Source organism: Tachysurus fulvidraco, chromosome 12 (genome assembly GCF_022655615.1).
Source record: "Tachysurus fulvidraco isolate hzauxx_2018 chromosome 12, HZAU_PFXX_2.0, whole genome shotgun sequence".
NCBI lineage: Eukaryota > Metazoa > Chordata > Actinopteri > Siluriformes > Bagridae > Tachysurus > Tachysurus fulvidraco.
In genome coordinates, this window is record NC_062529.1 from 5191367 (window position 1) to 5215043 (window position 23677).

At 38.8% G+C, this 23677-nt stretch overlaps 1 protein-coding gene across 1 annotated transcript in view; it reads right to left on the reverse strand.

Annotated features, from left to right (window-relative positions):
• Positions 1 to 23677, reverse strand: part of ush2a (Usher syndrome 2A (autosomal recessive, mild)) — a 197430-nt gene that overhangs the window by 16835 nt on the left and 156918 nt on the right. Inside the window, exons 55-61 of the mRNA XM_047821321.1 lie at positions 21925 to 22123; positions 17132 to 17239; positions 16728 to 16911; positions 13884 to 14041; positions 9992 to 10150; positions 9611 to 9773; positions 5388 to 5742 (exon numbers count right to left, since the gene is read on the reverse strand). Coding sequence (XP_047677277.1) covers positions 5388 to 5742; positions 9611 to 9773; positions 9992 to 10150; positions 13884 to 14041; positions 16728 to 16911; positions 17132 to 17239; positions 21925 to 22123 — 1326 coding nt within the window. The remainder of the gene's footprint in view (positions 1 to 5387; positions 5743 to 9610; positions 9774 to 9991; positions 10151 to 13883; positions 14042 to 16727; positions 16912 to 17131; positions 17240 to 21924; positions 22124 to 23677) is intronic.

The window sequence follows — 23677 nt, forward strand, 5'->3', positions numbered from 1 at the left end:
AATAGATAGATGGATGGATGGATGGATAGATAGATAGATAGATAGATAGATAGATAGATAGATAGATAGATAGATAGATAGATAGATAGATAGATAGACAGACAGATGATAGACAGACAGACAATCATACTGTATATATAATCTTCCAGGTAGATAACAATGTTGCTGCTTTTGCTCATATTAAAATAGGATGTTATCACACTGAAATATTAATACACATAAGATAGTAATGCTAAAAGTATTAATAACTAATATTATAAGGAAATCTGTGAAGGTTGTAAAATGCACTTTATATCCTTCAGTTTCATAGATGTGACAGGTTTACCCAATTATATGTTTTATGCCACATATAATACACATTCTATTCTTCATAACCTGATTTTTTTTTTGTGTGTGATCCGTAGACATGTCGTAAAGTAAGAAAACCATCCTGTTTAGGAGGCTTCTTTGCTCATTTCATATTCTTCACGCATTCTTGCTAATAAGACACCACTTTAGATCAGTGATACAAAAAGACCCCAAGATACTTTCAACCTCCGCTGATTGACCAAACCTCCTCTTCTAACCACAATCCAGCCATCCAAGCCTCTTAATCCTGAGTGCACGCATAACACAATATTAAATGGGAGAACTTTGCAGATATCTACAGATATGCTCATCACTAAAAAGTATGTGGCCTCTTGTGCAGGGGTAATAATGAAACAGCAGACATTACTAGAAGGGTCTCAGTGTATGAGATCCTTGTATTGGACTGGTGATTTGCTGTTTTGAATGGGACCCTGGTTTTAAAAAAAATTGGTCCAATCAGGTTGAGAGCTCTCAAATCACTGGGCAGTTCTTCAGACTGAACCAGTGTCTGATGAAGGCTGCTATCACAGTTGAAGGGCACGGGCTGCTTTGAAGTGTACATGCAGTTACACTGAGTGAACATTATCAGTTGAAGACCATTGTGAATGTACAATGCATAAAACTTGGGGAAAAATGCAGGTTTGGGAACAAACTTGACTACAATGGTGACATCTGTGGTTTAATACAAAACACGACAAAATGTATGCCAAGTGCTTCAAAGATAAATATGTTTGTTGGCATTTAGCTTCAACAACCACACTTGTCAACTATTTCAGACAAAAGAGATGAAACCCAGACAAAATAAAACCATGTCTATAAAAATGCATCTTGTCAACATCTATTGTACTACAACTGCTTTGTTTAATAAAGCAGTGAGTCTCACTACATCCCATAAAGCAAAGTGTTATTGAACAGGGCCCTTTACAGCATCCATCCTATTAGTTAATGAGCAGCCATGTTTGCATAGCCCTGAACTAGCTGCTCAGAATTCCACTCAGATCGTCTCCAAGTGCACATCTCGCTGCCTAAAAAAAAAGACATGGTCCAGCGTTTGCTCGTCTTGTCTATACACTCTTTGCTCTCTTCTTAATGATACACTAACAGATTGTAAACATGCTGTTGCCGTTTCAACAAACCCCCCCCCTTTTTTCTGTGCGTTTTTAAACAATGTCCTTCATGTTAGAGTGGTTACAGGCACCAGAAGGACATCATTAGAGCCATGGTTAAACTGCAATTTACACCATTAGGAAGGCAGGAGCAATTTTTATTGCCTAGTAAATTTCAGCTCTGAAATATTTGGACCATATGGCTCAATTTGTGTAATAACCTTAATTTCTTGCACCCTTCAGGTCCTCCTGCCTCTCCGACAGAGTTGAGCTTCTGTGCGCAAAAAAGGCAAAGTGTCTGCGGTGCACCGGTGAGATTAATAAGGTGTCACGTCCTGTTTGGGTGAAGGCGTTGGAACAGCAGCCAGATGGTATCACGGCAAATGACTGTCAGGGGTCCTGATCTAATCAATAGGATGTATTAATACATCTCCCATCGCTGGGAACCTCATGGGGTTGCAGCACAACATCTGGAAAGAATAAGGGGGGTGGGGTGGGGGGGACTAAAGGGAGGGTGATAGAGCAGGAGAGAGAGAGAGAAAGAGAGAGAGAGAAGCAGGGAGTATAGAGAACAATGAAGACAGTGTAGTGAGGAAGGTAAAACGTAACGGCGCATAAAAGAATAACTAAGTACAGGACTTTTCCTGTACTTAGTTGAATGGAAAAAAGTCTAATAGAGAGGGTAAAGGGTTGTAGTCAAGGTTGTGAGGAAGAAGGAAAGAAAGAGGAGGTTTTGACACTGGATAGACCACACTCTCTTCCTCTCTTGTGTAGCTTTGATAAGTGTTTGGTAATGAGTGGCGTCTGCACACATGGCGAGGGAGGCAGGTTTTTGGCCGTTAGGACCGCCTGCGTTCTGTAGCCTCATTCAGTCTTGCCGCTGTGACGTGCCCATTAATCAGCCCCTCTGGCACTGGCTACAGCATATAGCACAGCCAGGGATCAATAGCATCCCCCACCCCATCTCTAACTTCAACATGCACACATGAAAGCAGAGCGTAAGGTATTGGATAGGCCTGCACAGACTGGAGAATGCCACACGTCTCCTCCTGATTCTCCGGTGCCACTGAACATTATGAAGAGGCATTATGGAACATTACACCATCTGCTCTGCTCCCTGCCTGCTTAAGACCATTCTGTGTCTGTGCGAGGAGAATCTTCTCCAAAAAAAACAAAGAGACACAGATTAGATTTATGCAATCAGGCTTTATATCCGTAACTGCAAAAAAAGAAATGGATTGAGTTACACCGGTTTTCAACCAGAATGCTTGTTTCACTCAATCGTTAAAAAAACCTTCATGTTAACTCCATGAGAGAGGATCAACCTGTAGCAATGCAACAGTTGGTTACAGCAAAATCAATACGACACCCTACTGCCGGCCAAGTATTGACACAGCAGGCTGGACAGCTGATCTAGCACAAAGCTTGTGTCCAAAAAAGATCCAGCTGGATCAATGGATTATAAATGTAGCCCTGAGAAACTGTGCTAATAACCACACTCCAAATTCCATGTATGGCAGGTGGCACATACTGTAAGCAAGACGTGGTTTCGAGAGAATGCATGGTTAAGCTGCTAGCTTAGAGTACATTTACTCATGCTTGCAGAATTCATTAGCGATAAAAAATCTGAAACTGTTAATAACACATTAAATCTACTAGAGATTATTTCTGCTAAAAGATAAGCTTCAGGCAAAGAATTAGTTAATGTATGAGTGTATCCCATCATTGATATTAATCGCCTGCTTGCTTCAACTGAACGCCTTAACATTTGAGACGGCTAGCCACTTCATGCCTTTCATTAGATTGTGCAGTGAAAAGATGTGTTTAGTGAGTCAAGTATGTACATAATTTTGCACGTCAAACAGAAATCAAATTTTGAGTGGAGCTAAAAGTTAATGAAAACTGCACAAATGTAAGTTATGTAAAGCAAACAGCAGCAACTTGACCTTTTAATCTTCCATTACAAATGAACACAATGAATATTCAATTCCATATTCAGCAGACAGAGAAACAATAAAAACAAGCCTGCGTCGATTCAAGGACAGTTCAGTGAAAGTTGAAGAAATTGTTAAAAAGTGTAAGGGGTATAAATTCTTTTTGTTTCAAGTTATGCTGAAAAAAAATGAACAGTAAAAATACAGTAACAAAACACAAGATGATAAATCAGCAGCAACTATTATCAGGTCAGGGTCATAACTCAAGAGGGCTATATGGACAGCGAAGAACATTAATTATGAGCTGATTAGCAGCAAACTACCTGATGTCACATATTTGCCCACCACTCAAACGATTTCTGACTTCTGGAGGTCAAGAAGAAACCAGAAAGTGCTGCCAAGAGAAAAGCAACAGCAACTGTAAATTATTCCCATAGAAAAAGAAAGGGGCACTGATAAAAGGCTTAGCTCACATAACGTTCATTAATTTATACCCAAATAATTAATTTCTGTATGGAGCAGGCATTTCTTGGAAGCCTGGTGAGGAAAGTGGAGATTCTCTTTGGGACGTGGATTCTTTCCCCTCATTATCGTGTTTTAAGTCTCAAGTCAAACTTAGTTAATATATTCGTATATAAAAGCTGGACTGTCATGGACTACACCTGAGCTAGTTTTTATGGTACAAGCAATCAATAGATACAATTTGTATATGCAAGAAATTCCTTATGTATGTAAGGTGATTTTTTTTCCTATTTGGATTAACGGGATTATTGTTGCTGGGACTTTTAAGTATGCAGAACCTACGCAGAAAGAAATCTTTCAATTTAGTGATTATTTCATATAAGACACTTCCAAATGGTGTTTATTAAATGAAGAAATTTAAGAGTTAATAGACATTAGATATAGAGACAGATGTGAGAACTGGATTCGTACAAATGCATCCCACATGGCAGTAAATAAGAAATCTCCTCATAATAAACCAATATGTGTTGCTTTTGCTTCCTTGGAGATGGGAGGGAAAAGTCATTGATAAATGACTGTGTCCAAAGTTTAATTCAAATGAATGAGATTAAATGGCACCATTAACATTTGATACAAGTTATTACCAACAAAGAAAGGTCAGCAGTAAATGCTGGTCTTGCTGCAGTGCTGAGAGCATACAAAAGAGTCCTTTTTTCTCTTTTACAAAAACATATATACAGCCTTTAAACATGTATGAATTTTGTCACTCCAGTTTTGTGGTAATTCTTCCTTTATAGAAAGTTGTTTGCATATTTGCCTTACAAGGGATTAGTCAGGATGCGATAAACCTAGAAAAAGTGGAGCTCATGTTCCAGCATGTTTAAAAACTAATTATGAAATTTAGTTTCATAAATGAGTTTTGAACATACAGTGATTACACAGCTTAACAGTGGCAGCATTTATGGCCACCTTAAAAATGCTCAATTTACTTTGCACCTTGTAAATTCTGTGTTTAATTAAAGATTACTAAAGATTATCTAACCTCTGGCATGCAAAGAAAAATGCAAAAAAAAAAAAATCTCTAGGAATTAAATGGCATATAGAATGGCATTTTTATAAAAACTAATTCAATGATTGTTTTAATGATTCATAAACATTATCTAACCTTTCTGTGGAAAAAAATGATCAGCAACAAACTGTGTGCCATGATTCCTCTGAATGTGAACACAACTCGGGTCTGTGATTGCGTTTTAGTCACTAATGATATTGTTAGCCTTCACAGCACATATGTACATGAGTGGCAGTGGAACATTATATGACACAGATGAGGTGAGGTCCCTTACTGCACATAATAGCACCGAATTAATAAAAACACAAAAAGTTGCATTATAATATTTTTATATTATAATGCAACGTTTTGTGTTTTTATTAATAACACAAATTTATATCTATATTTATTTATTTATATATTTATATATACAATTTATATATACAAACCACAGCAATTAACAGACATCCCATGAGGAAGAGGACCTACCGCTACTGTAAGGGCTGTAACGCTGCTGGAGTTCAGTGTGGGATCTCTGAACTGTTGTTTGTATACCACTTTGTACTTGGAGATGATACCATTAGGGTTACTGGGCTGTGTCCAGTTCAGAAAGATGGAGTAAGCACCCGTGGGCCATGCTGTGGGCATATCCATACCCTCTGGCTCAGCCTCCAGAGTTAGGATGAAGCTCCAGGAGCTGGAGGTGGAGCCTTGAGAGTTGTGGGCAGTGATTCTGTACTCATACTCAGAGAATGGCTTGAGGAAGTCTGAAGCATCAATGAACTCCAGAGGACCCTCTGACCAGATAAAAACCAGGAGTTCCTCCTGGGTTCCTCTCAGCCTTCTGTAAGGTAAAGGAAGGAGAAATCATATTTACACACCATGCATTGGTGAGCTTAAAGAAATGCTTATCTTCTTCAGTTCTGCAGATCGAAGGAAGACAATTTTGATTACTGTACTCACTTCAAACTTGAAATGTTCTTGTTTTACTGGCAGATAATATAGTTTATTTATTTTGAATACTCATATTTTAATATGCTCTTAATTAGCTCTTAACATTTTTCTTTATTGAAACTATATTTGTCTGTTGTGTTATTGTTGTATTTGCATTTTTTTGTTTTCTTCTGTTATCATCACTTGTGGAATAAAGTTACATTTTCACCTAAAAAACAATGAGATAAAAAAAATGAACTGTTATGTCACATGGCCAGAGGCAGAGACTTACTGTATAAGACAAAATAGCAGAATGTGTTGGATTTCTTTTCTTATCAGTCATCACCGGTATAAAGTTACAACCATATGAAAATGACTATGAACACTCTTTAGTCACTCTTTCGTCTGAAAAACAAGTTATTATATGTACTGTTGCTTAACCCGAATAAGACAAACAGTTATCTTTTAAAGATTCTGAAACAAGCTCTAAAATAATCTCTTAATAACCCCCATTGGAACACTGTAAATACTACCAGCAATTATGGACAAACTTAAATGCCAATTCAGGAAGCTGGCACTTCTCAGAGAGAACGAGAGGAAATGAGAAGAGGGCACGAAGGGTAGGCGGAAAGGCAGATAAAGCAGGAGAAAAACAGGGTGCTGTGCTCCACACAGGACAAACCTCGTTAATTCAGCTACATTAAAGCCAATGCCACCATGCTGCTGCAGAAAATTACATACTGTACAGGCTTCTTTAATGTGGCCCCTGCTGGCCCCACTCGACCTGACACTCCCTAATCTGACCACCACATTCAAATAAAGACAAACAATGATGAGCAGGGGAAGAAAAGCCCGTGTCGTGCCTCTAAACGGCAGTAACAGAGGCTTGTCACATACACATGTACATCCTCAAAGATAATAAATATCCTGGTAAAACTCTACAATTTCACCTGATTTGTAACTGACGTGTGTGTGTGTGTGTGTGTGTGTGTGTGTGTGTGTGTGTGTGTGTGTGTGTGTGTGTGTGTGTGTGTGAAGGACAAACATCAGATCCATAAGGAGACAGGACAGATTCAACACTGTATAAAATGAATGGATTCGTATTTGCTGTAATGTTGATCTCTGGAATTACGTTAAATGGGGACCACAACATGGCAAGTCTTTTTTAAGCCAACAGTGGATTCTCCGTCTCCTCTGTCAGCAGGTGTATTGCATTCTCCTACGTTTATCTGAGCCCAAATCACAGCTCGAATAAAAACTGTCCTCGTGTGTTCTAAGAGCTTGCACCTCTGCGGGTATGCTAATGATATTTCCTCAGGACTTATGCTGGCTTAGGCTGGTGTGACCTCACGTATGGATGACATTGGTCAACATGCCATATTGCCCTTGATGAAAGCTCTTGCAATAGCATAAACCCATGGGGACATGAGAGGAGAGGAGACGAGACAAGACAAGAGGAAAGGAGAGGAGGACAGAAAAATGGTTTCAGAGTGACCTGCAAACTATGAGAAGGGAAAGTCTAATTCATTAATGGCGCTGCTTTGCAAAACTTTATGATGGATATTATTAGGCTATTATGATGGACATTATGAGTATGTTAGGTGTTTTTCATGCATGTGTAAAAACCATGAATATAAATATGTCCTATAAATCCATATGAACAAATGTGAATTTTTCAATATACTTTCACAAATTTAAGCACCACATTTGCTTGTGCACATTTTCTTATTATATCTTAAACTGGTAAACAAAATCAGCAATAACAGTGTGTCACTTAAAGAACTTAATGTGTGCTTGGTGTTGCCTTTATAGTATGGGTATGATCTGAGAGAAAGTTGCCATTGTGTTAGTTAGCTTTGTGCTCTGGTATTCATCTAAGAACATTTGGATGTAACTCATTACGCTGACCTGTTAGTTCCTCAGGAGCTTCCACTCAACTACAAAATATTGTAGAAATGCCATTATTTACATTTGCATTATTTACTGTCCAGTGTCACCCAAGAGGCCCCCTGGTGGTCCACTGGCAGGATCACATTGCCCTGGCCCGGGTTCGATTCCCGGGCACTGGGCAGGGAGCTGACCCAGCCACTGAACAGTTAACTCTCAGTGCTGGTCCCAAGTCCTGATAAAATGGGAGGGTTGCTTCATAAAGGACATCCAGTGTATAACCTGTGCCAAATCTAACATGTGGACCACATGGTCTGCTGTGGTGACCCCAAACAGGGAGCAGCTGAATAAAAAATCTGACCAGTGTCACCCAAATGAGGATGATATCATCTCAGGGAGTTTTTCCTTGCCACCATTGCCTCAGTGTTGCTCATTAGGGATAGATTCTAGAAATAAATAGTAATGTAATTTTTAACTTCTGTAAAGCTGTAAACATATGTAAAAACACATGTAAACGTTTATGTATATTATGCATATGTATATACATTATTTCTTCATCTATATTTTCATATTTTTATATAGTTTCCTTAAACAGTTTATACTTGTTATTATTTTATTCTCATTTTATTTCTTGCTTTGTTTTTATACTTTTTATATATCTTTTTTATTCTTATACCGGACAGTTGCATAAAGCATTTCACTGCATATTGTACCCTGTATGTATGTGTATGTGACAAAATTTGATTTGATTTTGATTTGATTTGAGCTTTGTTAAAAGCACTATACAAATATACAGAGTTAGTCTCTCATGTCTCTTTCTCACTGAACAGAGAAGAGTCAGAAGTAGCCTCTGAGGCTTGATGTGATTGTGCCTTGCCAACGTAAGCTTCCTTCCTCACGCAGCATTGCGGCATCCTGTTTCATATCACTCTTTCTAGCACCACTGGAATAATCAGAGGCTGTGTCAGCTTCCATTTACAGCGCATCATAAATGCAGCAGCAATCGTGCTCTCTCTGACTGCGTCTCACTGATGGAGCTTTGATATCCGTATATAAGCGCTCTGCATATAGTGGTTTTCTCTTTCGCTCTCAGCTGGAGTAGATGTTGACAAGTGTGACCAAGTGGATTTGCCCTGTTCACCTCAAGGTCATGACATAATTACTGTTTATCATGTTCCATCACTACACAGTTGTGCCTTCAACCCAGCCCTAAGCCTTTGGAGCACACTTCTTATTTTTAAGTATTCATGGTCAATTTTTTTCCCGTCAATCAAAAAAATCTATCAGAATGCAGCTGAACTAAGTGAATCAGACTTTCCATACATTCCCTATGTACATCTTCATACACACATCTATATACAGTAAAGTGCAAAGGTTCATTCATGGAAAAAAGAAGAATTTGGACAATTTAAAAATAAAATGTGAATGTTTCCTCAGTTCAAAACATAAGGCAAAATTACGTCTCTAATGTGGGGGCGATTATTACTACTGAAAGGATTTTTCTAAATGACCTAAATTAAGGTAGAAAGGAAATGTAAAGGCGCAAGTTATGGCAAGACTTAAAATAGTGACAGTTCTGTTAAAAACTGATCAAACCATGAGGAAGATTACTTCTACTGAGTTGTCAGCCAAGACCAGGATGTATATGTTTAATTCTTCTAAATGAGTGTTAATTTAATGATAATTTAAATGATTTAAATGATTCTTCTTTAAATTAATTATGAATATAAATAGATCTAAGATTACATTTTTGCTTTAAGAATGGACTAATCTAGGGTCATGCATCATCAAAATGTTATCAACATTTTACACTCATGCAAAAGAGTCAGCAACAAAATGACTTCTTAAAGAGTAATGGCTGTCAAGACATGCATGAGTGTGTGTGTTGGTACCTGTATAGGAAGTATGCCTTGATCAAACCATTGGGTTTGCGTGGAGGACTCCAGTGCACCTCAGTAACTGCTGCTCCTGTTGCTCTGAGCTCAGGGGGATCCAGAGCCTTAGGTACAGCTTCAGATGTTTGAACAGAGATGCCTTCTCCTACCCCACAACCATCTACAGAGTTCACAAACATTTTTGTATCACAATTGGACACAAAATATTCTGCAGTGTTCATGAACAAAAACCTCAAATAAAAATGCAAACACATGAGATTAAAGAGATTCTCAAGTGTTTACATGTTTAAACAGAGTGGTTATGAAGTCTAATCAGAAGCCTAAACTCTACAGTAAGTTCTGTGCCTAATTTACACAGAATAAATAAGTCAACAGTACCTGCTTGGCAGGCTTGAACTCTTATTTCATAGGTGGTGTATGGGTCAAGTCCATCCAGCAGCAGGGACTGGTGAGGACCAGCTGACCGAGACAGGGGTCGCTCTGTACCAGCATTCAGCATGACACTGTAGTCCAGGGGGAGACTAGAGTTATACACACCTAAGGAGACAAGACAAAGGATTGACAAGCAAGATAAAACTTTTTAGAAGTCATATTTTTTACCTCTCCCGTGAGCCCACCACCTGCAGGAGGAACCGTAAGGGGTTGGTGCATTGTGGATTGGGTGGCAGTCAAAGGCAGGGGCCTCGGCAACCCAATCCCCGGACACGTAATATGGCTCTACCGGGAGGAGGCCCAGGGGAAGACCTAGGACACGCTGGAGGGACTATGTCTCTCGGCTGGCCTGGGAACGCCTTGGTATTCCCCCAGAAGAGCTGGAGGAAGTGTCTGGGGAGAGGGAAGTCTGGGCATCCCTGCTTAGTCTGCTGCCCCCGCAACCCGGCCCCGGATAAGCGGTAGAAGATGGATGGATGGATGGATGGATGGATGGATATTTTTTACCTCCACCTTTAACTCCATTAATCTATTGTACATAATATTAAAGCTCATCACTTACATATTTGAAACCATAAACCAGTCAAAACTTTGGAAGTTTTATTTATTTGGTGAAGTTTACCTAATGGTTTGATTTGGAATTGATTTTTTAAAAACATATTTTCTCTTAATCTGATTAAAATGATTTGATTCACATGTCTAACTGACTCCCTTAAGTTAAGCACCCAATTTTGTTTTATTTGGCTCCCAGCCATGGGCCAGGAACAGCAGTGGAATTGTTCAGATTTGACAATTCCAGAGTTGACAATTCCAGATTTGACAACTCGTAAACCAGAAGACAGAGCGAGCCACTTTCCTGTTCTGCTGCTCAGAAGGCCAGAACTAAATCGTTCCTAATAAGCAATAAACTGCTCACACATGAGTCTGATTCAAGTATAGTCCAACCAAGCATTTAAGCAATGGTTTATCTTAATTAAAAGGCTGTGTCTAAACCTAATTCAAAAAACAGTTTATTTTATTTATTAAGGTTTTTATTTTTAATGATTTTAAAACAAAATTTGTCATTTCAGTGCATTCCTAGTTTTTAGTGGAATAGAAAAAAATGTATAATAAGCTAAATTCCTAGGTAATGCCTGCCTTTGTTTTTAAGGGACTACTCTATATATTTGGGAAGAGAATGAAAAAAAAAATGAAGCTAACAAGTACAGAGATTTTTGCAAACTGACAGTATTGCTTGTAAACTAATAAGTCTTTGTGTGCAAAGTTCATGTTTCCTCTCAATGATTTCCTTTTCTCTTTTGACATAGACACACAGATACACACACCCCTTCTGAAAATCTGCCATGACACATTTGAAGCCAGAGATCCAGGGTCCTGGTGTTGGAGCTTTGTTAATATTCCCATCACTGGTGCCTTTCATAATTTACAGCAACTAGAGGCTGATAGGTTATTCAACATTTATGAAGGCTGCAATGTATTCCGAGCGGCCTGATTATCTTTACAAATGAAAAAGTTAAATTATTCAACTTCCTTCATTGCCACCTCCCTTAGCAGATGTAGTCTTTTACCCTAGACACAAACCCTGCTCAAATTAGACAGTGCTTTGATCAGCGCTCCCCTGCCAGGGAAGTTCAATCGCATAGGTCCTTAAGTTCTATTATTTACAACTAATCACAATCTTTGGAGTTTTCCCCCACTTTCACAACGAATGAGAATCTAATAAAAAATAATGGCACAAAGGGAAGGAAAAGGAATGTGCCATCAGATCCGATCCGTCAAATGCAGGTGTGCCTTGCAAATCCATGGCTGATTTGGTATTTGGACTTAACCAACCATGAGAGATTGTAGTTTAAATCCATAGATTTTTTTCTTTTGCCTCTCGGAACGTAAGTCAATAAATGATCTAGGGTATGTAAATGTTTTCAGTGGCCACCGGGGCTAGTTAAGGGCTTTTAAGATGTAATTGAGGCTTCTGAACAGGTTCCTCTCTTACAAAAGAGGCCTAATGAGACAATAATAACAAAAGATAGACCATCTGTGGCAGAAAATGCTTGAAGGTAGCATGCATGAATATATATCTACACACACACACACACACACACACACACACACACACACACACACACACACACACACTCGCATGCATGAACAGCTTCCCAAAAGCCTACCTGCTCGATTTCTCTTCCTGAAATACACACGCACTCAGCAGGTGGACAGTGTAATAGTGTGAGCATGCAGGGTTTGAATGGGAATGAGATTGTGTTGGGCCCTGCTGAAGTGAGGGTGAAGCGAGAGAGAACTCAGGAAGAAGGGGGGTAGTTGTTTGTTTGTTCGCATGCTTGTTTGTTTGTGTTCATGCTCTCTGGGTGGGAGAAAGCTCAGTCTTGGCAGCCCCACAATGCTCAGCGGGGCCCTGCAGATGGGCCCACTGTTGCCTGCAAAGGCAAACACACACTGATTGATCAGTGAAGGCCAGTTGGTTGCAGGCTGCCACTACAAAGATTAGAGGAATCACTGAGGGCCGTCACAAGGGCAGAAAATTCACATTAGAAAGTAAGCAAGAGATTGCTTGTGTGTGTGTGAGAGAGAGAGAAAGACCTGCATTGCCAAGAGCTGAGCAGAGAGAAGTCTCCTGACCTGGCTGGTGCTGAACCTCGGCTCACTAACACACAAACATGTTTCTACATCATAAGTAACTGCACACAAAAACCCCCCCAGAACTTATCAAATTATAACACTACAAAAACTACATCACCCATTTGGTCACATGGATGCCAACTACAGTGTGATGTATTGTTTGTTTAAGCTACGTACCAAGCCGTGTTTGCTTTCATGTTTATGTTTTCTTGCTGTTCTCTACCGTTTTCTGGTTATTTGGGTTTGGGGATGTGGTAGCTTAATGGTTAAGATGTTGGCCTACCACCAAGGGAACCACTGCCACTGCTGGGCCCATGGGAAAGGCCCTTAACCCTCATTTGCTTAGTTGTATAAAATGAGATAAAATGTAAGTTGCTCTGGATGAGGTAATCTACTAAATGCTGTACGTGTAATGTTCTGACTGTCTGCTTGATATTTGTGCCTGTTCTAATGATATTTTCGGATTATGTTTTGGATTGTGCTATCTGCAAGAAACTCTGTGCTTGGATTCCACACCGTCTGCCTCAAGATGCTCATATTGCTCTGCTCGACAGGGCCACAATCCTACTTGTAATGCTATTTTATAAACTGTTAACATGTTTGGATGAATTAAGATTAGCTGTAAAATTGGCTATAATCCATGGAGGAAAACAAACAACCTTAAATGTACTCTTAAAAAAAAAACATGCATCACCCTGAAAGTTTTTTTGTGTTGAAATACCATAAAAAATACCATGTTTCTACAATAAAGGATTTTCTTTTCATAAGTCAAAACTATTTTGAGAGACCAGAAATGTTTTAAATTTTTTCTATGAAATTTTAAACATAGGCATTCAGATCAATACCAGGCCATTCACAGAACCCTCTGTAGACAAAAAAAAAAAAGTGGAATGACTTAAGAACTACAAATCAGCCAAGTAAAGCAAAAGACTTTAGGCATAAACTGCAGCAGGATCTTTAAACAGCCTCTCAGTAAATCATGCTAATGTTAGGAAATCCGCCACTTGAGTTTGAATGTCGAGCTAATTGATTCTCTGCTACGTCCAGCAGAAGACTGGCTCGCATAAGAATCCTCAACACGCTCATCGTAAATTTCTTCTCCTTGCGCAGACACTCTCTTTGGCCAAAGCGTGGATAAATCATGGCTGAATGATTGCTAAATAGAGAATGTGCACTGCACATTAGGGTGAAAAAACATTACCTGGGAGTGACCACGAGACAAAGACAGAGCGCGGACCCAAGACGCTAACGTTATACGGAGTGGGGATTTTCTCTGGGGTGGACACTGGGGTTTGGATGATGTACTGGCTGCTCACACTGCTACCAGCGTCAGTGCTGGCCTCCAACTCATAAACATATCTGTAGAAGCAGAATTGTGAAAGAAACATACATGTCAACAACAGTGCAAAACAAAGTACAAAAGTCCATCTAACCATCCATCCATCCATCCATCCATTGTAAGTCAAAAGATACAAAGATATTAAAACCTGTGCACAATGCATGCTGTGAATGCTCGTATTTGAACCCTATCTATGGCTGTATATTGTAAGTAACATCGCTCCTCCTCTGTGAAATTATTTCTAAAATAAAATGTAAAAATATTTACAATATAATATGATATTGTATTGTACAATATATACTATATTGTAATAATGTTTTTCTGCTTCAAATACTTAAATGGAAGGCTTGCTGTTAATTTTCCTTTTCCAGCAAAGCTTAAAGCTCCCAAGCAGATCGATAAAGGGTGATGCCATTAAACAGATGACAGTGTTAATGTAATGCTGATCAGGGCCTCCACAGTGATCTTTCACAGGCGTGATAGACAATTCCACACATGTGCATATGAAATTGCGTTAATGCCTGCTGCTTGGTTATAAAACACTAAGAGGCAAGCTCTTTCAACACGTGCATGAGATTTAGCTCTTTTACGGTGAGAAGTGCCAGTGCAAAGGTCTACGTCTGCAACAGACGTGGGGTCGTGGTGAACATTCAAGGCTTTTAATTTGCCATAAACTCCACACACAGCCATTAATACCTCCACATTAACTATTGTTCCAGCACTATGCCTTTTAAAAGAAACCCATCAGAAATCATATACTGCTCTCATCAATGCCAGTAAAGTGCATTAGCACTGCAGATTTACCAGCAGACACTTTTTACACGCATTCACGCTGAGCAAGCACGAGACGTCTTGTTAGAGACGTGCAATAAGACGTAAGTGATACAAACATGTTGTGATGTACACACTCAGGAAGCAGGAGAAATCTTGAAATAATACGTAAAATATGTCGACGGGAAGTCTACATATTAAATGTAAGTGGCACAGACGCATGGTGTTTTATAACCCGGGATTATATATGAATAAAATGACACTAGTGTATGTGTGCAGGTCTTTGCATGGATGTATGATATAATTGGCAAATGCACCGAGCTGCATCAAAGGAAGCAGTGTGTTTCTATCAGGTTTGCTCAGATCTTTTGAGGAGGAGGAGGGGGAAGGGGGTTAATATTTCACTCATCAGACAGACTTTCTACTGTGGTGAGGTATGTGACAGCTAATCAACACGGTCATAAATAATCGATGAGCACGGCCCACCAGTTAGCTGCTTCCTGCGTCTCACTGTAGCCCTGCCGGATAATGAAGCCAGTGCTTACCATTGGGCCGTTGCTCACTGAGCTAAATTGGACAAAGAAAAAAGAAAAGGGTCAAGGAGCGGAGTGGGGAATGCCTTTTGGCAGGTCATCTGGAATTACGGCAAATTAAATGTCATGCGTCGATGCGACCCTCTTTGAAGCGACCATCTAAACAAAAACGGAAAAGGTTGGAGAGGATCGGGGAGGGGTTTGACACAGTGACCTATACAAACCATCCAATCAGAGCTCACTGAGGGTTTTGACATATCAGTTATGTGCTGGCAACGTGGAATGACAGGATTAAAAAAAAACCTGACTAGTAAAGGTCTGAATGCTAACCTAGGCATTAGCTCATCTCTCTCTATAGATAACATAATGAAAACAAACAGATTTATATTGTATCCTAAGCTGCTTATTGGACACAGTTTGTCTTTTCAAATATTTACTCACTATATTGCATAAACAATCCAATCCAAATGAATACAGAGTGTGTGTGCATGTGTGTGTGTGTGTGTGTGTGTGTGTGTGTGTGTGTGTGTGTGTGTGTGTGTGTGTGTGAGAGAGAGAGAGAGTATGTGTTTTACATAGATGAAAAATCAAGACATTCTAAACTGACTATATTTTTGAAGGCTCAGATTATCTTTACACACAGATGAGAAGGTTTAAATGTGAATTATTCATATTAATTACAAATAAAACACAAAAAACTGAGAAAATTTGGTGCGTGTGGATTTTCAATGTGGATTTTTATTTTTTATTTACTTGTGTAATTTATTAAGCTATGAACAATTTAAAAATGAAATCTCATAAATCTCATGAAATTGTATTTCCGTCCCTAACAATTAACAAACAAACAAACGAACAAAAATGCCTATGCAGTAAAGTATCTATAGCCATGACACTAATTGGACAAATTTAACGGAAAAAATAATAAAAGAAAAAAATTATTAAACTAAAATAAACGTAAAGAACTAATAAGAAAGCCATTATTATACAAGTTCCAACTTTGTACACATTTTAATTTAATTTAACCATGACTTCTCTAAAGCTGCTTTGTGACAATGTTCTTTGTTATAAATAAAATAGACTTCAATTTCTTAAAATTAAATAAAAAATGATAAATAAAATGATATAATATTAATTAAAGTAACAAGAAGTCTCATTATTATTTGATCTTATTTCATTGTGTAACTATACACAATAATACAACACTGGACTGATGAAAACCTTCAGAGCCAACAGCTGTATTTATTAGCACAAATTTCCTGATTGCTTTCTGAAAACGTTTGGAATTAGAGTGGCTCGTTTATAAGAAGGATATTTTTAATAGGGATTGAAAACGGAGGATTAGGAGTCCCTGATAATCAGCTGCTAATAGTGTGTTAAAGACAAGTGTGAGTGGTGACAGGACCTGGTGTTAGGCTGCAGGTTGGTGTCTGTGTGCTTGGTCTCATTTGGGCTGCTGTCGTACACGCTCACTCCATCACGCAGAAGGTGGTAGCGTTTGAGAAGGCCGTTGGGACGGGACGGCTGACACCAATAGAGATCTACGGCCGTGCTGTTTACCACAACGTGCCTCGGGATGGTCCAGATGCCTGTGTTTTAAAACAAAAGCTGTACCGTTAATCTTTTAGTTCTTTCAGCTGAAAGGGAGAAAGGATATGAAAACACCTGCTTAGAAATCAAATAAAAAAAGGATCAAATAAAAAAAAAAATCACAAATGAAATGGAGAGGCAGATAATAAACGTGTGTGTGAGTGTGTTTGTGAGTGTTTGTGTGAGTGTGTGTGAGTGTGTGTGCGTGAGTGCACCAACCTTCCGGCGCATCTTGCAGCGTTCGGCCCATAGATGGCTTACTTGCTCCGCAGCCAGCCACAGTGCAGGCCGTCAACACAAAGGTGTAGTTTGTGTAAGGTTGTAGTCCTGCAAACACAGTGTAGATACAATCAGCTACAGTAAGTGTTACCACTGCACACAAACACACACACCCTACCAAACTCTGACTGAGAGGACTTCCCTGTTCCCAATGTAGCATTACATTCTGTGAACTAATAATTACAGATTCCTCTTATGTGTAATTAAATGACTGCTACTAATGAGTGTAAAAAGTCTTAAACACGCACATACACAACAACATTGTCATTACATAGTCATTATATTGTTATTACTGAACATGTAAATACAACTGATAGTGTAACAGACAAGACAAATTTTCAACTGTCAGGATCCAGACAAACAATTGAGCACTTTTTACACTTGTGGAAAAAAAAATTTGGAGCAAAATATTTTTTTGATTTCCCAAATAAAATTCTTGCTTAGACAAATGATCTATATTACACTGTTACGGTTGCTGCTCCCAGCTGCAGAAGTGCACACTTGTGAGCTGCTGGTTAGTATGCCATCCACCTTGCTTCATTTAACCCGAATACAGATCAATGTTTTCAGAACGCTGAATCGTGTTTGGGTTAAGTAAAGAATTCTGTCAAGCATACTAAATACAAAGAGACAGCCGTGGAATACTGCCTTTAAAGCTTGGCTTCACCACTGCCATCATGCCATGTCTGCATGTGTGTGCTTTGGCATGACAAATAACTTCATCACAACATTATTTGCAGTGATACTGAATCTTTATCAGGACACATATGGGATCCTGCTGGAAGAATACATTTATTTTGGTTTTTACTGATTAGACATGAACAGTTCAGCTACAGTGGAACTTCATTACTGCAGTTTCAACTATATATATTTATGTTATGTATATATACCCACAGAAATATCACAACCCAACGGTTAGAAGCAAACTCTTTTCCTATAACTATTTATTTTATTAGACCAGTGTGTATCATGCCATCAAAATGTTAAAAACATTTAAGGCACTTGGAGAAGGATTATTAATTTTTACTTTTACAGTTCTTGTGTGAACTCAAGGGGGCACTCTAAGTCTGATTAAGATGTATGCAGCGTCAATAAAACTTCAAAATAAATAAATAAATAAATAAATAAACAGAAGAGAGACGGTACAATCATTTTAGTGCTCACCCCTTCAAGCATCCCATTTGTAGTGCGAGACTAACGCAAAGTGAAACAATGCCATAACTGTCATCCAAATTGTTCTGTACAGTGCAATGAGAAAGTGCGAAGTAATAAATGACATAAAATGGTCGTTTATTGACAAGCTGCCATTTACTGTTTGCATTAGAGAATATGAAAAGATGATGGCCGCATGTCCCTTCTCCCTAACGGTATTGGAATGAAGAAGAAAGATCTGGAAAGCTTCCCTTGCTGCAATGGTAAATGCCTCTAAATAATTAAGCACTGACTTCCTGTGTACAATTACTTTTTGTTATTAATTCCCACCCCTGACTAGAAGGTATTATGGAGTGATTTGTGGGTTCCACATGATGCTGGTGATGACCTGCAATGCCTTTTACAGGCTAAGTTTCCTCCTTGTTCCTCTGTTCCTCCCCCAATCTCTGCTCAGGCATAATTTAGAGAAGGTTGAGGTTCCTTCTCCTCCTCGTTTCTCTCATGTGTCACAACATGGCCACTCAGATGTGTGTTCTGTGACAGAGAAATATTAGCTTCAATCGGGAGTCAGACAGGCCCGTTCACCAGCTCCGAGCACGAGAAACCAATGACTTTGAATGTTCGTGTTATGTCTACGTGGGGGACAAGCCATTAGAGCCTGTATCACATTAAATCATCGAGCTGTTTAGCTGTGTCATTTGAAAAGAATACTGAGAGAAATTACTGGCTGTGTGTGTGACTGACTGGCAAGTTAAAAAAATTATCCACCAGAAATGCAGTTAAAAAAAGTTCAAAATTGGCTCAAATAATAATAATGTTACTTCAAACCCAAAATAACTGTAGTTAGTGTAAATATATACACATAAATATGCACAACTATTATTATTATTATTATTATTATTATTATTATTATTATTATTATTATTATTATTATTGTTGTTATTATTAATAACAACAACAATAATAATAATAATAATAATAATAATAATAATAATAATAATAATAATAATTTTATTTATTTGTTTATTTTATATATAATTTTAAGACAATAAATCAAAGTTTTGGCCATCAGTAACATTTTTCCACATATTTTAATTACAATGTGTATATTTAGTGGCATAAAAAATATTTCAGTATAATAATCTCAGTATAATAATATCAATAATATTAACTTGACCTTATACATAATACATAATACGTTATACATTATACATAATACGTGGAGCCCGGATTAAAACAGATCATTTCTATACTGAAGAGAACATGAGCTGAGATATATTAGATGGACCAGGGATTTTAGAGTGAATACAGAACGGCTAATTTGTGCATCTTCTAAGTGAAAAGCATTTACATTTTGCCTGGGTTAAAACTGTACGAGTCGAGGGGAAGTCTTGAAGTCATAATAATTCTCACTCTCCCTTACTCTCTCATCTTTAGGCAGATAATTTGGCAATTAAGTCTAAACAAAAGGGCATTGTTGTGCAGCGGCACTTTCACAGGAATCATGGCGCTTCGTCTGAGGATGCTGTGAGTGCCTGAGTCAAGGTTAACTTATTCCAACACTGAGGTCAATTACTACTAGCACATTTTGTTTGCAAATGTGCCACAGTATCATTCTCACTCTCTTTCACCCTCCCTCTCCCTCTCTTTCTCTCACACAAACACACACACACATACACAGCTCTCTTCATTCTTCTGTGTTAAGTCCATTCAAAGTCTAATCTTGAGGCTTCCTTAACGTTAAGCACTGAGAAAAAATTTTTTGCTGTCGCTTTAAGGAAATCTAAGGGGCGCTCCAATAACAATAATGCCACACATTTGGGACACAGTCAAATATGGGCTCCCTTTGTCTTTTATTTAAACTAAACAAGTGCAGCACAAATATCAAGGCCTGCTGCTGCCTCTCAAAAAGACCTAAATGCGCTGTGCTGCCCACCAGCCATTATACTGTGGCACACCTAGTGTCTCAGAGCAATCGATTGGCTCTTAACGCTCCTGCTACCATGGGCACCAACTCCAGAGCCTTCAGAGAGAAAGAGAAAAAGACAGTGCTGAAATATCTTTACTTAGCAGAGAGCTGCTTGGGTGCTTTGGAAAGGTTTGAAGCTAATACACAAACATGAGCTGCATTCCAGGACTTGATTCCAGTGGGTTTTGAAGTCTGAGAAATGACAAAGCAGTAATATTGAGTCACTGCAGAAGGGACACCATGCAAGCAAGTCTGCAAATCATTTAATATAAAAGTGTTAACTCTTTATGCCACACAACTAAACTTACATCAGAACTCATGTCTGATGAAAGACTCATGTTAAATAACTGAAATACATACAGTATCTATATATATATTTAATAAATGAAAGCAATTTACATCAGTGTGTGAAAGTGAGTGCTGCTGGATGCTTCTGCTTACTCTGCCTGCGCATGTTTTCAGCACTCTCAGAGCTGACTCTCTCTCCCAGGACAAGCTCTCAGCAGGCCGTTTCATTCATATTAATTGTGACTGGAAGAAGATCAGACACTTCCCAAAAAATATGCGCCTCACTCAGATTTGATAATGATGTCATTGATAGTGTAGGCAAGCGAGAAATGATGAGCATTTGGATTTCTTTTTTCCCCCCTTATCCTGCCACATGAATTATGCATATTATATTTCCTCCAAAAGGGGTCACAAAGCACATATGTCCTATTTGCATAGAGCCATTTACATAAATGTTTTATAAATACATAAAACAGTTTATTATTATTATTATTATTTATATATACATTATTTATATTGTATTATTATTATTATTATTATTATTATTGTTGTTGTTGTTGTTACTATTATTGTTGTTGTTGCACAATTTATTCAATAATATTACAATAAGAATATTTATCTTTTGATTCCAAGACTAAAGCAAAAAATTGTCTGCAGCTGCCTGTTTCCATGTGTTAGGCTCGTCAAAGCGTGTGTGTGTACACGTGTGTGTCCCTGTGCAAATTCTCGGCCCAGCAACGGATGGCTCAGGGCCAGAAACACAGCTCCACTCCTGGGCAGATATAAAAGAGACCCCACAAATCACGGGGCCCCTGGTGCCTGATGGGCAGGGCAGCATGCTCATTGCGGGAATCAGGTGTAAATTCAGTCATTAGATTGCTTCCAGAAAACAGCGTGCATAAATAAAGGGCTGTCTGCGCTGAGGGGACGCTGGACCTACTCCCTCTCCTCTCAGTTACTACTGCTGCTGCTCTGCTGCTGGAGGTGTGAGGGAGTGGCTGCTCTCAGCTGCCGGATAGATTCATCACTCACTCACAGCATGCACACACACCCACGTTACACACTCATATGGACACTTGCTAATAGTTCACGGCACATAACATGCAGAACAGCGAATATGTATATTCTATAAATAGTATTGTTTCTAAAATGTGTCTTAAGCAGAGTACAATCATGCACTGTTTAAGTGTACTGTTCATGTCTTAGTTTACAGATTGGTTTATAGCTCTAATCACCATTACACACCGTGTTATTAATTTGCTTATACAACGTGTTTGTGGGGGTGAAGTAAGACTGTAAAATACACACTGGAAAATTATGATACCTTGCACTGTATGTTCCATCTCCCCATGCGCGTGTGTGTGAATGAGCCCGACTCCAGTCTGGTTAAGCCGATACTCCCGTATGATTCCGTTTGGTTTAGACGGGGCCTCCCAGGTGATGTGAAGAATTTTGGGACCCAGAGCGCTTACTGCTGGAGAACCCACCCCTTCAGGTACCCCCTGGACAGTCACTGCCACCACCTACACACACACAAAAAGGAATTACAGAGCAATTTGCCCTAATGGAGGCTTGGATATCCTTCTCTAATAGAATGTCACTAGTGGTTTTGGTTCTTGTCTTTAGGAGTGGCAGACTATTAGGAGAGGGCAGGGAGAGGTGGTTAAGGTTCTTTCTTTCTCTTTTATTTTTTTCCCCCTGCTCCACTGTTGTTTGCAGCCTGGCCCAGGCACTAGCCTGATGTGCTTTTGTGAGCCCACAGTGTGTCCACAGAGATTAAATCAGCATCCTCAGGCCCCCTTGCCCTGGCTGGTAATTGCTCCACCTGTATTGGGGCCCACAATAATTGTAACTGTTTGGATAATGCTTGCAGGTGTGCAAGTTAATCCATCCTCCATGCTTCACTTAAAAACTGGTAAGTTTGGGAAGAATACTAGAACGATGGATATGGAAAAGTATCATCAGGAGCCCAGAGGTTTAACAGGGTATCCTAAGTGTGTCTCAAAAAATGCTGTTTCCATTTCTCTGCAGTTTCTTCAGCATGCCTCGGAGAACAATAATCACCTGATCTAAAATGAGACACGTAGAGAGTTGAGTAAGTTCTTTCATCTGGAGCAGACAGCAATTATAACAAGATAACACTGATGTGGCTTAGATAGATGCTCCTGAAGAACCACGCGTCTGCTATCAGAAATATCCAGTCGGCTCAGCAATTCATAATTAGCCAGCAGGAGCAGGGCTGGGAGAACAAACGTCTACAGGCCCATCACACTATTTTTGTGCATTTGCATTAATAAGACTCATCTAATAAATTACGAACAATGACAGGTTAAAGCAAGTTTGCAAACAACCCACAATGGTAAGTGACGGTAAATAGGTGGATGGAGGTAACAGTAGGTGGAATGGAAGATAAACTTCCATTCTAGCACAGAACTGCAGAATATATATACAGTATATACTCAATGGAAATGTGTCTTTTTGTGGCTGTATATTTCAAAAATATCATTCAAAATCATTATTATGAATTGTGATAGTCATAATATTACTGTAAAATAAATGAAATAAACAAACACGAGTTTCATTCACAACCTCTTTTGCCCCGTATAAGGGTCATGATGCCATGAGGTCGGTAGCCCGTGAGATAAAAGCTAAAAAGAAGTCTCCTAAGGTCTACAATTGTGTGCACCAATTTCATGTTTTGTGCATGAAAAAAAGTAAACAGTCCTCTATTTTAATCTATATTAAAAGAATCAAAGAGGTAATTAAAATGTATGCATCTCAAGAAACAAGTCCCACTTTTTACTACAATGCTGACCCTTCATTACAACTGAAAATCTTTCAGAGAGGATAAAGAAAAGGTTGGAGACAGGTTAAGCAGGCAAAGAGAGGGCAGATTATCAGGTTTTTACAGAAAACTCCTATCGCATGAAGACGGAGAAATATTTCAAATATGATTTTTTTTTTACAGTATGAATAATCACTTTTTGGGATTTATGTTTCACATAATAACGAGTTTCAGTTATAAGGGTGTTCTACCTTTGCACTTGACTGTATTATATGGGTAAGAAGTATTTAGA